This window comes from Nasonia vitripennis, chromosome 2, assembly GCF_009193385.2.
Source record: "Nasonia vitripennis strain AsymCx chromosome 2, Nvit_psr_1.1, whole genome shotgun sequence".
NCBI lineage: Eukaryota > Metazoa > Arthropoda > Insecta > Hymenoptera > Pteromalidae > Nasonia > Nasonia vitripennis.
The window spans coordinates 27,324,037-27,342,729 of NC_045758.1; the positions used below are offsets into that span (position 1 = coordinate 27,324,037).

Here is an 18,693-nt window from a genome sequence, read left to right on the forward strand (position 1 = left end):
ACAGGCTACAGAGCTTATCCAAATAGTCTAAATTCAAGAATCTCTCGAGTCAAAACATCCGTAAAACCCTCGCATTACTCGAATCAACAATCAACAAAAACGCGACATAAAGTCGCACCGGCGCATGAAAGCGTCTACACGCACCTCTACGTATATACCTATATACAGCCGGCGTTTTTCCTCGACACCGGTAATTCGCGCAGCCTCGTATCACTCATCACGTCACGACCAGACTGTCATTTCACTGTTTTTCGCTTCTATTATGCATTATCTCGCGAATGCAAAAGCCGAGGCTCGAAGTTACAGCTGAGCTCGATGTCGGCTTCGTTCGGAGCAAACGGCCGAAGAAAGGATACGTGTACGTACTTTGCTCTATATTCGTAGAACTGAAGATACTTACGGTTCTATTTCGTGCACTGTGTACTGTATGTGTTCGGAGAAAAGCAACTGCACTCGTTGGATCCAATGACAGATGCGGTATCGTTCGACACCGAGCCTCTCTCTTCCGATGATTCTCGTCCTTCACGAGCTATCGCGCAGAACTAAGCACTGTGTCGGACTGCCGCGAGCGCTCCTCTCTCTTTTATTATTTTTTCGAGAAGGTACGACCAGAGAGTAGAGACTCGCGCGCGCGCGCACACAGCACACGGAACCCTTCCTTCCCGAACGTTCGCCGGCACTCGAATGAATCGATTGGCGCTGCTGCACAGGTTTGCCAACTCTGCGTCGTGTGTATACGAAAAGCTGTTCTTCTTCGTTTGTTGGATGTATGTATACAATATATACGTACAAGTACCCTTTACAGCTTTATTTTTAGACGATTTGGTGTCTTTTCACCTGTTAACGCGTTGTGCGCATGAGTGGGTGAGGTATTTTTAGTTGGCAAATTTTGTCGTTTTTTGAACTAGATTTTAGGTCGGTTTGGCGGTGTGTCACAGCCCGCACCTGTGATTTGATTGTTCGCATGGGGTGAGACAAATGATTAGTTACAATTTTTGAATGAAGAATGCTAGGTTCTATTAAATTATTTATTATTTTCAAAGAATTCGTCAATTTACAGGTACATTACAGAGCTCGAATTAATTTTAGAAAGAGTTTTAAAAAATACATTCAAAGTACAAAAGTACCATAGAACACTGTAACACAGTACAAATTCGTTCATAGAAAAATTACAATATTATGTTTATCATTATTGTAAGTACAATCCCCAGTCTTGTTAATAGTTCTATTTTTATAAAAATTATCTAGTAATACTTAGGTAATACAAACTGAACTCTAATACTTGCTAAGAGTATTGAAAAAGGTTGTTGTAACAGATATTTGATTAACGATATAAAAATATGTTTCATCAATGCACCCTATTAATACTGAAAAGAGATTACTTTATTATCGTATATAAGTTAAAATTTACCTATACTGTGATTTTAAAATTTTTTTATTATCATGTTTTTCTGTAATGCTTCTAAAAAATTGTAATATTTCCCTTTTAAATGTAATTGCTATAAATAGGAGTAAACAACTATTAGTAAAAACATATTTCATTATCAATATCATTAAAACATGCTTTTTATCAATACGCATATTGATAATGAACACAAAGTCATAGTCAGTTCTTGATCATTGCCTTATTCATAATGTTTGTCATTATTGTCTCTTGATTATGCAACTATTTAACTAAACATAAAATTGTTTCAATGAAATTGTACTAAATAAATACATAGAAACTTGATTACGTTTCTACCACGTTTTATGTGCTAATATTTTTAAATTAGAGAGAAATGAAATCTTATAATAAATAATCTTAACATTTTAATTATAAATCTTGGGAAAAGACGAACCAATCAGTGCCTCATTGTTTGAGTATTGGACCCAAGTCTGAATCGTGATCTTCTCATTTCCTAATAATACATTGCAACCCTTGTTTGGCCTAGCAAAAAAACATAACGTGTACAAGGCCATTTCAAATTCTGGTGGAGTTCCAAGGAACATTGATGATAACTTGATTTTGTCCATATACGAGAGATAGAACTTTATCACTGCTGCTTTCTATAATGATGGCAATAAATAATAATTTAAAAAATGCAAATTAGAGTAGAATTATTTTAAAAATCTGAAAGATTACTAACATTAGCTAGCTCCAGTTTGCTAATATATCCTAAGTAGTTTGCTTTGTTCTCATATTCTTCAGTTGCAAAGAAGATCCAGTTATGCAGTCCTGTGATATGACTACCACCTTTTTTCTCGACTAAGAAAACATGTTCAAAACCAGAGCTGCCTAGCTCAGTACGATTTGATCGAGAGTACTGATGAAACCATATTTTCTTCAAGATTTGCCTATACTCGTTTATATTTTTTTGGAAAAAGCCTTTACTAGACAGAAAGTCCATTGAGTGCATCATGATACTAGTATTGAGCAAACTGTCTATAAAATCATTTTCCTCTTCATCTTCTTCTAGGGTAACATCTTCCGCATGAAGTGTATTCATATCGTAGTTATCATACAACTTCTGCATTAATCGTATGGTTGGTACCATATCGAACAAATCTTTTGGTAATAGGAGCAAACTGTAAATAATAAAAAATTTTGAACTGTAAATATTTATTCTTTCTTATTATAATCTTTTAAGAAGTGATAAATAAAATAGATTCTTACGGTTCTGCAGCTTCATCCTTTGCATCTTTAGAATCTCTCTGTCCTTGATAATTAACATTTAAATATTGGTAAATACCAGTGGGAAGCTTTTCAAACAATTCTTCAGACACTCTCCTTAATTCTTTAGTGCTTATTAATGACTTTTGCTCCGTAGTATGATGCCGTGTGTTGTGGTGATTGTGGTGATGGTTATGGCCTATGAGATACAGTTCACAAATCATGACACTTGAAAATCTTTTGATAAGTAATGAGTTATACTGACCTTTTATAGAAGAGAAGACGGTTAGAAAAATGAGACAGTAGAGAGCTCCATTTATCACAAACATTGTAAAATATTGAATGAATTCTTTTAGTAAAAATAGTATTTCGCGTGTCGCATTTACTTATTTTCTTGATCTTGGTTACGTACGTGTTGTACGTAAATTTCTTTTTTTTAAACAACGACCTTAATTATTCATCTTTAAACCAATTTTCCCTGATATTTTAGCAGCCAAACTACAACCAAACATTACTACCAAGAAAGGTTATGTTACCCAAAACAAATGCGAATGACAACAACAACATGGAAGGCATGAAAGTATCTAAACATGCTTTGCAGCTTGCAGATGAGTTACGGATAGGATATATTTTTGATGGGCAAGAAAAGATGCAAAAATGGAATGAAATGTGAAAGGCCGCGGAATAAAAATCTTTTCACCAATAATTTTGCACGTATGTGTGAGTTTTTTATTTCTTCTTACTAGATTTTTCTCACTTGATCATCCTCAAATTCAATTTTGAACAAATATAATAAATATAAGTTTTCTTCTAACCTCAAAAATTCAACCCTACAAAATTTGTTATTTGTTGTATATTATTTGCTATCAAGCAGTTGAAATTTTTCAAATTTATTTAGATATCAAATTTATCATTAAAATTACAACAATTAAATTTTTATTGAAACAGGTGACAAAAATGGAGCTTCCCACTCCAACTCCAGAAGATCTCCAGCGAAAATTGTATTTTCTAATGGAGCAGCTTCAACAGATGGCTAGTGAACTACCACCGAAATATCAAATGCGCCTGCCATATGAATTGCTTTCTGGTCTAGCAAACTGCTTATTAAATGATACTATTTTTGAAATAGTAAAAGGCTTAATGGAAATACAACATGTGACTGAGAAACACTTGTTCCAACAGCGTCTTCAACTGATCAATCAACACCGAATAGAAATTACACAAGTCCTATCAAAACTCGTGACAGATGAAGAAAAGGAAACTGTAAAACAATCTTTATTTCTTAAACATAAAGAACAATTGAAGCAACAAGACACAAAATTGGTATTGCAATTGGATCAAAAGGTAGCTGATCAACAGAGTATTTTGGAAAAAGCAGGAGTACCAGGATTTTATGTGACTAATAATCCCATTGACATTCAAGTGCAAATGAGACTGTGTGATTTTATTATTAGGCTTAGTAAAATGGAAGTTCCTAGGTACTAAATGTATAACAAGTAATATAAATTGTAATATGTTTACCATATTTTTGATATAATTTTTTCTTAAATTAAAATAATAAACTTTAGTTATGCTTACTTCATTTGTTGAAGAGATGAGGACTTTTTATATTAAAAATGTCAAATACACTATTTTCAAATAACAATTTTTATTTGTACAAAGCTTACAATCTATTTTTTATCATTAAGAGTAAAAATAATTAAATTATATCATATTGAAGTCAAACAAATTGCTGAGGTATTCTCAAGCAGTAACAAAATGTTTTGTGAAAAATATTACAATTGCTGTACATATTTACAGAGTTGGGTACTTGCTTTTTTGTAATCATTCACTATTTAGTACAGTTTTAAAAAATAAAGATTTTCACGTGTATGTCTATATACCTATTTTACACCCAATATATACTGTATTCACTTGTAAAGTTTCAAAAGACAAATTTGATTTTCATTTGAAACTTCTAACCTACTTTTTAGTGAAATATTTTGAAAAAAACTTTGAATGAAATTTGACAGTGTCTAATAAAGCAAATAATAATGCTTTGATCATTAATGAAAAGAATATTAATCGGGAATGTGGTGATTTTACTAAGATCCAAAACTTATATATTAAAAAAAAACCACAAGCAGCAATTACAAAAGTTACTTTTTTAAAATAATAAAAATATAAATGCGAATTAATTTAAGTAAAATTAATGATTATGCCTGCAGAGGAGCTTGCTGCTTAGAATTAAATGTCGACGTGTCGTCATCAGTATTTTGCTCAGGTGTTTGTGAGCTTTGTCCATCAAGGAAGCATATCCTGTAAATATCATCAAAGCAGGTGACAAAATGAACTTCGAGTCCATCCGTTATATACTTTGGCAAGTCTTCAAAGTCTTTTTTGTTTTCTTCTGGCAATATAATACATTTGACTCCAACGCGCTTAGCCTGAAATCAAATTTACATACAATTGAAGTAATTTCTAAAGAAACAAATTTTTACGTTTAATTAAAAATGATAACTCACAGCGATCGTCTTTTCTTTGATTCCGCCAACAGGTAAAACCTTGCCCATAAGACTGAGCTCTCCAGTCATAGCAACGTCTTGACGAACGGATTTATTTTTAGCCAGCGAAAGGAAAGCCGTAGCTATTGTCGTGCCTGCGCTTGGTCCATCCTTGGGCGTCGCTCCTTCGGGAACGTGCAAGTGCAAATGGGCGTCGTACAAAAAGGTATTCGTTGGATCTGTCTTTTGGAGAAAGTTTCTAGCTACCGTCATTGCTATTCTGATAGACTCCTTCATTACGTCTCCCAAATGACCCGTGACCTTTAATTATAAAATCAAAGCATGATAAAATCCTGTCTTTATTGTTATTAGAAGAATAGTTCTAAAAAATGTATTACCTCGAAGGTTCCATCGAATTTCTTAGAAGTATCGTTCGGCTTTCTTATTGTCGTTTCAATAAAAAGCGTAGAGCCACCCATAGCTGTCCAAGCTAATCCCATGACCACACCTGGTGGCGTTACGTCGTACATCCTGTCGTGCGTAAATACAGGTTTACCCACAAAATCTGTTAGATTCTCAGCAGTGACGTCGAGACGTTCAGCTTCCTTCTTGACGACTTTAAAAGCTACTTTTCGGTGAACTTTTTCAATGTGCTTTTGTAAATTTCTGACACCAGATTCACGGCAGTAAGATTTGATGAGGGTGACTAGAGCGTTATCTTCAATTTTGATGTGATCTTCAGTGAGACCTGAGTCCTTCATAGACTGAGGTACGAGGTACTGTTTGGCAATAGCTAATTTCTCTTCAGCCACATAGCCCGACATATCAATCATTTCCATACGGTCCCTTAGTGGCTCTGGAATCGTATCGATTACATTGGCAGTGCAGATAAACAAAACCTTAGAAAGGTCGACTGCTACGTCAAGGTAGTGATCTAAGAAATTCGCGTTCTGCTCAGGATCGAGCATTTCTAACAAAGCTGAAGCTGGATCTCCTTGATGACCTCTGAAATTCACAATAAACCAAAAATTAGTTGAAAGTCTAAAAATATACTTCAGTAATTGCAGAAAAATGAATTGAAAGTACATACTTTCCAATTTTATCGACCTCGTCGATCAAAACCAAGGGATTCTCCGTTTTTGTTTTCTTCAAGCATTGGATAATTTTTCCAGGCATCGCTCCTACGTAAGTTCTTCTGTGGCCTTTGATTTCAGCAACGTCGGTCATACCGCCAACGCTAAATCGGAAGTATTCTCTGTTCAAAGCTCGCGATATCGATCTAGCTATGGAAGTTTTTCCAACACCAGGGGGTCCGTGGAAACAAAGAATTTTTCCTTGTGTCGATCCTTTTAATTGACTTACAGCAATGAATTCTAATGAATAAGAAAAAATACATTCGTCAATAAAAAAGTGATAAGATAAAAACACGATGATTAAAGCTAAATCGCTGTAGATGACCCGTAATAAGTAAGTAAACGATTCCTACCTAAAATTCGTTTCTTGATATCTTCCATTCCATAATGGTCTTTATCAAGAATTTCAATCGCTTGTTGAAGCTCCAGATTTTCGGGACTCATCACACCCCATGGTATTGATGTGAGCCAATCGAGATAATTTCTCGTAACGCTAAAAAAAATCGATGAATTATGTAGTTTGAATCTTTTGCTTTTTATGATTCAATAAAAAAACTCACTTGAATTCACTACTATGACTTTCTAGAAAACTTAATTTATTCAATTCCTCTTCTATGACATCCATCACAGGTTTGGGTACAACTTTATCTTTGATTCGTTCTCGATACTTTTCTTCGATCGCATCTTTATCATCTTTTTCTAATCCTAGTTCTTTCTTTATAACTTTCAGCTGCTCATGTAGAATATACTTTCGGTGTTGCTGTTTAACTTTTTCTTCTACTTCCCTTCCTATCTTTTGTTGCAACTTGCTCAATTCATATTCTTTTTTCAACAGTGCTAAGGATAATCTCAACCTTTTAGTAATCTGAATGAAAATAAAAGCGACTTTATAAACAGTTATATAAAAGGAATTGAAATGCAATTAGCAAGAAAAACATAAAACTAACATCCATTTCTTCTAAAACTGCCTGCAATTCTTGGGCATCTGCTCCAGTTAACGCTGCTCCGAGATCACTAAGATATACTGGATTATCAACAACTCTTTGTCCTTGATGAAGCATTTGTTGGAGGGACTCCCGGTATAAAGAATTCATGCTTATGATATCTCTGATTGTTTTGATGAGTTCTTGAGTAAGTGCCTAAAATAAAATATTTTTGATATAAGTTTTAAAACGAATCAAAGAGTATACATAACGAAAACTGAATTTTCACCTTTATTTCTTCTGTTTGTCTGAACTTATCATGGGTGATGTTCACAACTTCAACCATAAGCAAAGGTTGTGCAGATTCTTTTTGAACTACTGGTTCAACCACTTGTTGTTCAATTGGTTCAGCTGTCTCCACAGGTTTCTCAATGGGCTTTTCTTCTGCAACCACAGAATCTGTAGCTTCTTCTACTTTTTCAGGCTTCTCAGCTTGGTCCTGGAGTTTACCTTCCAACTTCTTTCGTCGAATCTCTCTACGACTTTTCTTTCCACCTGCCATAGCATCGTCTACAGATACGTTAATTGCCGTATTTAATAAGGGGAAGGTGAGTTTCATCTCATCTGTTTCTACAGAAATACATGCCAATCACAACTCAAAGGATGCTTATTCTACTTGTAAATAAGGGAATTTAATTACTTTTAAAAACTTTGGATATCTTACCAGTTTCTTGCTTCGGATTTAAGTCTTCTATGATTTGATTTACAATTTTGATTCTTCTATGTGCCATCACAACAAGCCTCAAGCGATCTCCTAAATCTTGTACTTCATGAATTTGTGCAAAAGTTCCAACTGGATACACATCATCTACATTTTCCACCAACTCTGCTTCATTTCTAAAAAATATTAAATTAAATTAAATTAATTCAAAGCAATTAAATAAAAAATTGTGTTAATAAAATAAAGCTTACTCTTCGTTTTTTTTCAAGAAGATTCCTACATATGGTTGGTTGAGCTTTACTTTGCGCCTTATCAAATCCATGAGAATGGGATTGGTGAGTTCAATCAATTTGATGAATCGTGGAAAGACAGGGTTTCGGTTGATAGCAATTACTGGAACATTTGGCCACACTTCTGGTACAACAACAGTTGCTGGCAGAGCTGTTGGATAATCTTCTGGTTGGACATCAACATCATTTTCACTGCAAAAAACAATCATATCTAATTTTAGTAAACCTTTCATTTGATTGCATTCAATTGTTTCATACTTATGTAAGACTTATTTTTAATAGACTTTTTTTAGAGCATAAATTGATGAGCTGACTGATATCTGGAATGTTCTTTCCAATAAACTTTTCTTGCATACAGGGAATACAAATCTAATTTAAAATCATCATACAATCACCACATAAAACAAAATAAAGAAAATGCAGTAAGAATACTTAATTTTTAAGCTTTTTAAATGTTTTGAGTTTGATTTTCGCTTTACAGAAGTTGATTAGAAAAAAAGATTTCTCACAAGGAGATGTCAACGATTCTCCTCAAAAAATCATTGAAAATAACGACTTTACAAGGAATCAGACAGCTCCAAAATTAAAAAATTACGTAAACGCGACAAAAAACATTGAAATAAACAAATGCAGCTACTCCAAAACCAGAATCCATAAATAAAATATACAAACTTTGGTGGGTTCTTATCAGAAGGGTTCCTAGAGGAAAACGTCCTGACGACGATCGCAGCGGCGCTTCCACGACATTCTCGAAGATTTCCTCTCAGAACTCCAAGTATCGGCGAGAACCTCGACGATTTCTGCTCGGCGAGTTTCTGCGCCAAAGCCGAGCGTTCACTCAATCCGTGACTTTTAGAATAAAAACGGCTCACTGTCATTCGGTGCCTAAAGACCGGCAGGAGCCTCGTGTTCATGAGCAGCCGCATTTTGCAACGAGATCTGCGGAACTACGATCTCTTCGGACTTGTGTTGCAGCCGCAGAATCAGCCGAAAAATCTCTCGCGTCGAACTCTCGAGAACCGAGCGGTTGGACCAGTAGACGGTGTTAAGTATTAGGTTATGTTAGGTTCATGCGCTCGCGGTCCGCGGATCGGATCGAAAGCATTATATATATATAGGTATATGATATTGCATCAGAATTTTTAAGAGAAAGATGGCGCTGATTTTGACGAACATTTACGCGGAATTTTCGAATGGTTTTATGCTTATTCGTGTTAGAATGCGATGAGTATAAGTATACGTCTTTTTCAAAAATGTGTTGTTCAATGGCAAATCATTATTTTCATTACTTAAATAAATCATGATCGCGCGATTCAAAATTAAACTGGCCTTATTATTCCATCAATGTTAAAACGAACAAACCGATGTTAGGAAGGCGCGGCAGATGACCGTTATCGCACTCGCAAAGCGGATTTTCGAATTCGCGTTCGAAGAGATTTTTGCTAACGACTGTCGCACTAAGAGCTGAATTTTCCGTTGGTGGGAAAATCTTCGCTTAGTATCGTTGGAGGAGCCGTTTGTTTAGCGAGGAAAGAATTTGTTATAAGGTAATAACACATATAATTATACTTACTAGAGATTAGAGTAAGTAAATCAATACAGAAGATCATTTGTATACGATTCTTTCAGTCATAATAATGTCGAAATTTGGCCCCTGGACACCGGGAACGATTCCTGATGATTACGAAGCTCGAGTCAAGGCTGACACGAGAAATATTCTCGAAAGAACCATACTCAGAGCTATGTCTACGGGTTTTAGCTCCCAAAATCCTAACTCAACACAGCCGAACACGCAAGGCAAAGAGAACTCATCAACGTATCCGAGCGCGCAGGGCAAGGAGAACAATCCTCCTGCATCACAAGCTAGCATCTCTGAAGCGGAGTTTCAAAAGTTTTTCGCTGATGATGACGTCGACGACAGTGAAGAGATTTTCCAACAAATCCTCCAAAGTGCTGAGGAAGCTGCGAAACGCGACATCGAGATGAAGTAATTTGCACTATAATGCTTTCATCTAAAAACCCATAATTTTTTTTTATTCCGACTTACGCACAGAATCATATTATATGACAAGCCATCATGGGTTTTTTTTTAACTATTAACAAATGTACACAACTTGAAAATTTTATTCTTACCCCTGAGTTGATGTAAAACAGCAATTTTAATCATTTAATAAAATACAAGCTACATGTCTTTATGGATTTTAATAATTTGTTTGTTTTGTTTGTTTTATCCAGCAAAAAACATCCTCTCCTTACACTATTAAATTTAAATATGTCATCTGAAAAAAAGACAAGAAAGCGAAAGAACAAAGGAATAGAGAAGTCTCTAGAAATAATTAATAGGTTCAAAAAAAGTTTAATAGAACCGCTAGACGTAGATAATGCCCCACAAGAAAAGACTGTTTCAACATTGAATACTATGAATTCATCAAATGCTATAAAACCAATAATAAAAAATAGTAGCTATCCAGAAGATGCCACAGCAGTAAAAGTTTATCCTAAATGGAAGACAACAGCAACTTATACTCCAATATTTCCTAGTGCTACAAATCCTAATTGGGCTGATATAAACTCTTTAGCAGAAACAGACAAAATGTACACTCCAGGACACATAACTAGTTGGTTGAATAGTGCTTTAAGAGATGGTCATTTTACTGAACAACATTCATCCAAGAGTTTCAGGTATGCATTATACTTTAAAATTAGATTTTTTAAATTATACAGATGAATGTAGATCAAATTTTGATTTTCTTGTTGACTGTATAGATCAAACACTGCAACAGTTACAACTTCTAGCATTCTCAAAAACAACGAGAAAAGCATTGTGAATACAGAAACACCTATTGAAACTGATCAAGCTGTTTCTAGTATTCCTAAACGGAGTACAATTGTTCGATTCAAATCTTTGTCTCCAGAAAAAATTCCTTGGGATAGTGATGGTGTTTCATCCATATCTTCAAGATCTCTTAAAGAAGAAGAAATGAATTCAGAGCAGTTTCAAGATTCCAATGATGAAACTGATGATTATTACGCATCACTAAAACAAATTAAAAATAATAATTATTACTTTACTCCAATTCAGAATCAAACATTAGAAAAGAATCAAAAATGTATAGATAAGTATACTTTTTCAGATGAACAGCATATTTCTAATTATGAAACATCAAGTCTTAAAAACATAGAAACATCACCTATTTTGACTAATCCTCTTAATTCAAAAACCCCTATGCAAAATATGAATGTTTGTTTCAAACCATCACCTCTAAAAAATATTCCATGGAATAATGATGATCGATCTTCAATTTCTTCAATTTCTCTTATGGGAGATCACCTTCATTTGAAACAGATAGTAGATTCCGATGATGAAAATAATCAATACTATTCAAAGAAATGCCAACAATATCCGCAAAAGCAACAATTATTCAAAATACATCAAGAATATACTGAGAAATTGAATTTCACAGATAAGAAAAATATTGATGTGTCACCTCCAGAAAATCTTCCATGGAACTGTGATAATCAAGCATTAATTTCTCCAACTTCTTTTATTGGAGATAAAATTCATTATAACCAGTTTGGAGATTCTGATGATAAAAACCATCAATATTTTTCAAAGCCATGTCAACAACAAAATAAAATGTTCACAGTACATCAAGAATACAAAGAAAAATTCAATTTTACTGGCAAACTGAATCCCAACAGATTGAACCAGAATGTTGCTGACGCCCCATTTGTTATGCAGAAATTTGTAAATACTTTGGCAAAGAAATTAGATCGTAATAATTATGACATGGAAGTTAAATGCTCGATGAAACTAAAGAAAAAATTATTTTAAGGTATACCAAATATACATTTTAAGTGTTTTTTAAATTTTATATTAGAGTAAAATTTTAGAATATAAATTTTAAACATACATCAACTATTAATCATCAACTCTCAATAATTCAATTTTATCAAATAAACAATCAATTTTATGTTATAAAATAATTGCAATAATACACAAATATTAGATCACACAGACCAAATATATAAAATGTTAAGTTTTTGAACATAAATTAACAAATTGTAATAAGCAAACAATTGAGTATAATAAATAAAGTAATAAACAGCAGAAAAACTCCAGCAGGTTTTCATAATAATCAAATACAGCGATCTACAGCGTCATCTGAAATACCATCTGACGTTCAAAATTTCATCTTTCCAGTGCCACCTGAAGGCCCGTAAAAGAATCACTCGAGTTAAGGTTAGTTTTCCGTGTCCATCCCACTACCTTATATATAAATTGTCAGTGTTGACTCTGTGTAAAAATTACACCAAAGTTTGTTGTTATTAAAATTCTCCCTCGTCGCCTGTGTAAAAACAACTCTCTTTATCATCCTCACCGACGTCGCATTAACCGTTCAACGTAAGAAGAAGCTCTACGCGCGATAGAATTTATCGAAAAAGCCAAGGGGGAGTAGCAGCATTAATTGTTTACCAAGTGACGTTTCGACACACCAGGCATCAGACAGCGAATTCCTCGTCTCTGTCACTCGCATACCTACGCAACGAGATTGGCTCTATTTTTTACGCGAGAGACAGAGAGGCGCGAGCGGTTTCCGCACGAGCAGACGGGACTGTTTCCCAATTGGCATTTAAGATTCTCGCGAATTTGAAGAAATTCTATACCGAATGCAGGAGAGTCCTTACGCTCGCCGCCGCTATGGAGAGCAAGAGCTGCAACAATTTCATAAGCTACGTCGGCTTCGAGGAACATGAGATGCAGGTAATTGCTGCTTAAGTGATGATTACTCACTTGACTATTTTTTAATTGGGTTCGTGGACTTTTTGAGGCTCTGCCGGAAAGAGATATAAAGAAGATAGAATGTGGTCATAGCCCAGAAGGCAATTGTACGCATTGAAAAGAACTGCTATGGGAGGAGCTTTAAAGAATTTAATTTTCATGAATATTTATTATATCGCCTACTCATTCGTCAAAAGAATGAAGCTTTGTATGCTCTTTGCGACTTCTTTTTTATTTTGGAACTATTGTACGGAATTCTTGCATTTTGTGATGAGTCAATTAAGTTATTTTGTGACACAGCTGTCAGAAAAGTTTCACATCAGATTGCTTAGAATATTTCCATAGAATGTTGGTTACACCACAGTCTCTTTTGATTTCAAAAGATAAGAGTTCTAATTATAGATAAAAAGACACGACTAGTACATATAAAACAGATACCCATTCTTAGTTTTATCTTTATGATACCAATAATATATTTTGACATCTGAAACAAAAGTTTTAATTCTTGTGTCTGCTTATCGTAATTCCAAGTAATCTGGAAAATTCAAATCTTTTTTACAAAATGTTATTAAGCAATTATTTTTACTTTATTTTGTAGAATTTGGGCAACAGCCGACGAAATTCTATAAATGAAAACAACATTAAGTTATTACCAGGAGAGGCTGTTGTTGCAAAGGCTCAAAATGTCCTTATGTTTGAACCAGTAAGTGAGTCAAAGCAAGGAATTTCAGGAGTTTTATCAGTTACTAATTTTAAACTCACGTTCATTACGGCAGATGATAATGGAGATGTAAGTATAATACCGATCCTTGATACTGTTTAAAGCTTCTTTTTAATATTTTAAATATACGTATATAACAATGTCTTCTTCATGTTTATCAGGATATTTACCAACAAAATCATCTGTATGGTTACACAGATACATGCTTATCGAACATCGATACTATTTATTTAATCATAGGAGACAAGAAGAAATCAAAGCTTGTTCCAGGAGCATCAGTTCCATCAAAAGTCAAAGGAATTTTTATAATATGTAAAGTAAGTGACAAACATTTTTCATAATAAAAATGTATACAACGTTTATTTAACATGATAATATTTAATTCTATAGAATTTACGGACGTGGTCATTTTCTTTTAAATTTTCACCACTTGGAGATGGAAAAAATATATTAAATGCTCTATTACATCATGCATTTCCCACCAAGCATCATTTACTCTTTGCTTATGAATATACGTAAGTATTCAATACGTTTTTAAGATAGTACAACCAGCGATATAATATGTGTCATTTTAATGGTATCTCTCACGTAGCGTCAAAAAATAATGTTCGATACACGTGATAAAATCATTTTCATCGCACTAGTATCAAAAAGTAATATTTCTATTTTCTTATAGGGAGCCTTATTATAGCAGTGTATGGAAAGAAGTTAATTTATTTCGCAATCTTAGTGACTGGAATGATGAGTTAGATCGTACCTATTGTAAAGTAGCGCATTTAAAGAAAGGCTGGCGGTTGTCCTTAGCTAATGCTAAGTTTCAAATGTGTCCCAGGTAATTCTATTACTCTGAAATATGCTTTGTAGTGGCAAGAATGTGTTAAATAAAAATATTTACGTGTCATTTTTTATTGCAGCTTGTCTGAGTATATAATCGTCCCTGTATCTGTGACTGATAGTCAATTATTCAAAGCAGCTCAGCACTTTCAAGGCAGTAGACCTCCAGTTTGGTGTTGGTCAAATGAACAAGGTGCTGCGCTAGTCAAAATGTCTGAACTTTGTCCAAGTATTACAGAAAGAACTCAAGAAAATATTATGTTAGAAAATATTCGTAAGAGTAATCCGCGAAAATTACAACCGGAGATTATCGAGTTAAGTAAAGATATTAGTGTCAAGGCTGTTTCTTCGAGTTTTTCCAAATTTGTCCATTTATGTTCTCCAGGTAAACTACTGATTTTAGATAATTTTATCAGTTTTAAGAATACAAATTTAAGCAGCATATTATTATGTTTCTAGAGAGTGTTAGGCAATTCTTAATACAAGAAAATAATTTTTATTCTTTGTTGGAAAGTACAAAGTGGTTGAAATATGTGTCATATTGTTTACAAAAATCTGTTGAGGCTAGTGAATTGTTAAATAGTGGAGTCCCTGTTATATTACAAGGTACAGTTAAAGAAAGTTTTTTGTATGTCCTCATAATATCTCAAGATATTAATATTTTATTTGTTTTACAGAAGGTACCGGTAGAGATGTTTGTTGTATTATTTCAAGTTTGGTTCAATTATTGTTAGATCCATATTTTCGAACGATAACAGGGTTCCAATCTCTGTTACAAAAAGAATGGGTTGCCGCTGGGCATCCTTTTTGCGACCGCCTTGGCCATCTAAAAAATGATGGTTCAGAAAAGGTAAATTGAATTATTACAAAATAGTGACTAAACAACTATGATACAAATCTAAAAATTAATTGATCTATCGTAATTTTAGTCGCCCTTATTTCTTCTGTACCTGGACTGCGTTTGGCAACTGTGTCAACAATTTCCTGCTGAATTCGAATTCACAGAAACGTATTTAACGACGCTGTGGGATACTTCGCACGTTTCGATTTTTGAAACTTTTATTTTTAATTGCGAAAGGGATCGGATAAAAGCCGCTACTGTAAGTTGTCGTTTAATATTTTGTATAACGATGATTATTAAAATAAGGAAACTAAACAACGATCTTTGATGATTTCCAGGATCCGAATACGCGACTGGTGTTGCGGAGTGTCTGGGACTGGCGCGAGCAATTCAGCGAGCAGGATATTCTGCTCTTTTACAATCCGTTTTTCACCCCGCCACCGCCGCCCTCGGCACCCGACGGTTCTCCACCGACGCCGCCGCCAAAAACCAAGTCCAACTTTCTGAAACCCTTGCACCACATTCCTTGCCTAGAGATTTGGTTGCAGTGCTACTTCCGTTGGATACCACACTTAGTGATCAACAATGGCGGTCGCAGTCAGATCGAAATGTATGCGAGGTTGCTACAGAACGATATCGCTCAGCTCGAGTTGGATGTCAAAAACGGTGGTCCGCAGTCCTCTTCACCCGTCGACAAGATATCCACGTACCTGCTGCAGATGAACATCAACAGCTTCTATCCATTCAGCAACAAGAAATCGGGTAATACAGTCAGTACGCCGATCGTCAACACGTCGTTCATCATGACCGAGAGCATGATTGATGCTCAGAGTCTGCTCACAGCACCAGACTGATGCGGGCGCCGGCGACTCGACGCCTCCGACTTTTACCTTCCGACTTCCTTCTTTTTCTTCTTCTTCTTTCTAACGATGATCGGCTATTTCATTGTCGATCTATTCCGCTAAAGCTACTTGATTGTGGTGGTCACTTGGCCTAAGAAGTCTGACGTTGTATTAAAGTTCGTGTTGAAGGCGAATGAACAGAGAGTAATTAGCGGTACTCAAAAGCAAACCTAGTTTTTTACTTGATATTTTGAGCTTAAACGTTTTTAATCTATTAAAGATAAATACTACATCGAATAATGTGCTTTAAAGGAATGTAAAAAGCATGTATAATTCTATTCTATGGAAAGTTTGAGAAAAAAGTAAGTCTGCATACTTTTAAAGTAGATAGGCCCGATGTCGTTGATTCGGCATATGTAGCGAAAATGTTTAATAGAAATGTTAGTACGATGTCATCTTGTGCGAAGTTGATTACGATTTTTACGTTGATTTTAGTCTTTCGAAAATTGTTGCGTTGTGAGTGTGACATTTGAAAAGATAAAATCTTTGCACTGAAGATTTCTCTAAAGTAGTAATATAATTTTATAGTATAACTAAAAGAATTGATATTATTCTTGAAATTTGTCGAGAAACTGTGTTGACTGTTTTTAATTGAATTTTAAATTTTTACTGTATATTAGGTACACGAAACCTAAGGTATATAAAGGTTAAACAAACTCTTTTACAATTATTTTTATCAACTTTAACTTCAAAAATATATACCGTACGCAATTTTTAATCGATTGAGATTTTTTATATACATATAAAATATATTGAGTAACATGTATAAGAACCTAAACCAAAGTAACAATCTGCTTTTTTATTTATTGCATATATTTTTGAAGCACACAATATATAATCTAACAATTAATAAATCAAGTTTGAACAGAATCCGAAAAATTGAAGCGGTAAAATTTCATATTTGAATCTTAAGCATATGCGATGATAATAATGTAAGACTAAAGAATTGAATTTTGATCTCTAAGAAATAGAAAAAAAGTGAGTCTATACCGAGCTGGAGATCCGGTGGCCATAATGCCTACTGTACATTTGAAAATCAGCTTGCTAATATATTCTTCTAATAGTCTGTAAAGTGTGTATAAGACCAATAGAAATTGTGATTATATATGCGATATTTTTATCACAAAATAATGCACCATGTATAGAGAAGGTTCAAAAATGAGTATCGGACGTACGAGTCGTAGAGCACGCATTTTTATCATTCTAATGATTTTTGGCGTTTCTACCATAATATATACCATATTAAGAGACCATAATTATATTGTTGATACACCAGAGAAAAATATGCGCCCAACTTTGTGTAACGCTGTTTAGTCCTATATAATTATCCTTGTATAATTTATTTGTATTTATTTTCAACAAGAGCTTATATATTAGGATAGTAATTGAAAGTTCAAAATACGTGTTGAAATTTAAAAATCTAATTTTTTCAACTATTTTTTTAAGGAACGATGAATAAATTTTTTAAAAGCAAGCACGTACGGTCCATTCTACACTTATTCGCGACTATCCTTCCTAGCGACAGCAGGCCAAACAATAAGGCAGCTCTCAGCACACCACTATACCTATATCAAGTAGGAATATGTATACCTTATATACACGCGATTCAGGTGACATTTCTTTCGATATATCCTTGTGATACAATAAGAAGAAGACAAATCGATGACATAAAATGTTTAACCTACTTACATCCAAATAAGCATAGACGCGACCAAAATGGATTCCTTTCGCGCTTTACGCAACACACGTCCCGTATACTTAATCAAGGGCAATGTTTCGGCTGTCGGCGGGCTGCAAAATTATTCGATTACCCGAGAGAGCGACTGATGTGCTCGACTCCGACGAGACACTTTACGCGCGTTTCTGCACGGGATGTGTGCGTGTGTGTATATTTATGGCTACATCGACGAAATTTACTATTTAGCCGTTAGTGAAGTAAGATAGCGATAAGCGCAGTATTTCCCCGTTAGCTTATAGCACCTATATGTACGGTAGTTCGTTATAAGCGTGACCTGTCTTTCACAATACTTTTATATATTATTACAAAATGTATAAGTAATGCGAATACGGGTGCATGCATCGATTTGTCATTTAAGAAAAAAATAACCATTTCACACGCACCTGCAGTCGCGTTAATTGATTTGCTGCAGGCGCGACTATTTCAATTAGTAAACCAGTGCGTGCTGGACTTGAAAGCTTGGAGCGAATGAAATACATCGTGAACGGCTGCTGCGCGAAGTTGTTTAAAAGGCGATCGGCGAACTGTCGCTCCGCTTGCATTAATAAGTGCGCACCGCACATGCGAACTATGTATACTACTTTTATGCATACTGCGCACATGCGCTGCAAAGCTTGAAAGAGAAAGAAACGTAATCGAACACGTGGGCGACGGAAAATCGGGGGCAGCGCCGA

The 18,693-nt window shown here is 34.7% G+C and overlaps 6 protein-coding genes across 30 annotated transcripts in view; 3 read left to right on the forward strand and 3 right to left on the reverse strand.

Annotated features, from left to right (window-relative positions):
* The window catches only part of LOC100120006 (alpha,alpha-trehalose-phosphate synthase [UDP-forming]), a 25,448-nt gene extending 24,757 nt beyond the window's left edge, over nt 1-691 (reverse strand). Inside the window, exon 1 of one of the 2 annotated variants that reach the window (XM_001603643.6) lies at nt 401-691. The gene's annotated coding sequence lies outside the window, so the exon portion shown is untranslated. The remainder of the gene's footprint in view (nt 1-400) is intronic. The other variant, XM_016982100.3, reaches the window with a different exon arrangement.
* Nucleotides 1-4,755, forward strand: part of LOC100117590 (gonadal protein gdl) — a 12,459-nt gene extending 7,704 nt beyond the window's left edge. For 4 of the 23 annotated variants that reach the window (XM_016982101.3, XM_031924589.2, XM_016982102.3 and 1 more), the window contains exons 2-3: nt 3,141-3,364; nt 3,599-4,755. In XM_016982101.3, the coding sequence (XP_016837590.1) occupies nt 3,608-4,135 (528 nt within the window). In that variant the 5' untranslated portion in view covers nt 3,141-3,364; nt 3,599-3,607 and the 3' untranslated portion in view covers nt 4,136-4,755. The other 19 variants (XM_032596472.1, XM_032596471.1, XM_032596469.1 and 16 more) reach the window with 16 other exon arrangements.
* On the reverse strand, nt 1,015-3,209 carry LOC100119975 (poly(U)-specific endoribonuclease homolog). Its single transcript, XM_001603614.6, has 4 exons — nt 2,916-3,209; nt 2,654-2,849; nt 2,127-2,565; nt 1,015-2,046 (listed from the first exon to the last, which is right to left on the reverse strand). The coding sequence occupies exons 1-4, from the start codon at nt 2,977-2,979 to the stop codon at nt 1,810-1,812; spliced, it is 936 nt and encodes a 311-aa protein (XP_001603664.1). The 5' UTR covers nt 2,980-3,209; the 3' UTR covers nt 1,015-1,809.
* On the reverse strand, nt 4,290-9,303 carry LOC100119946 (lon protease homolog, mitochondrial). 2 transcript variants are annotated; one of them, XM_008219448.4, is made up of 11 exons: nt 8,873-9,303; nt 8,162-8,392; nt 7,914-8,086; nt 7,479-7,819; nt 7,214-7,405; nt 6,827-7,131; nt 6,620-6,759; nt 6,224-6,506; nt 5,532-6,138; nt 5,155-5,454; nt 4,290-5,076 (listed from the first exon to the last, which is right to left on the reverse strand). In XM_008219448.4, the coding sequence occupies exons 1-11, from the start codon at nt 9,124-9,126 to the stop codon at nt 4,846-4,848; spliced, it is 3,057 nt and encodes a 1,018-aa protein (XP_008217670.1). In that variant the 5' UTR covers nt 9,127-9,303; the 3' UTR covers nt 4,290-4,845. The 2 variants fall into 2 exon arrangements, with proteins under 2 accessions (XP_008217670.1, XP_008217671.1); XM_008219449.4 differs by having other exon boundaries at nt 7,479-7,759; nt 8,873-9,298.
* Nucleotides 9,304-9,323: 20 nt separating this feature from the next.
* On the forward strand, nt 9,324-12,317 carry LOC100678595. Its single transcript, XM_031924586.2, has 4 exons — nt 9,324-9,747; nt 9,830-10,187; nt 10,436-10,882; nt 10,967-12,317. The coding sequence occupies exons 2-4, from the start codon at nt 9,838-9,840 to the stop codon at nt 12,033-12,035; spliced, it is 1,866 nt and encodes a 621-aa protein (XP_031780446.2). The 5' UTR covers nt 9,324-9,747; nt 9,830-9,837; the 3' UTR covers nt 12,036-12,317.
* LOC100119846 (myotubularin-related protein 10) lies at nt 12,066-17,755 on the forward strand. The gene is made up of 10 exons (XM_001603506.6): nt 12,066-12,965; nt 13,582-13,773; nt 13,866-14,021; nt 14,095-14,219; nt 14,381-14,536; nt 14,619-14,923; nt 14,998-15,144; nt 15,216-15,388; nt 15,468-15,638; nt 15,718-17,755. The coding sequence occupies exons 1-10, from the start codon at nt 12,903-12,905 to the stop codon at nt 16,231-16,233; spliced, it is 2,004 nt and encodes a 667-aa protein (XP_001603556.2). The 5' UTR covers nt 12,066-12,902; the 3' UTR covers nt 16,234-17,755.
* Nucleotides 17,756-18,693: the final 938 nt, after the last annotated feature.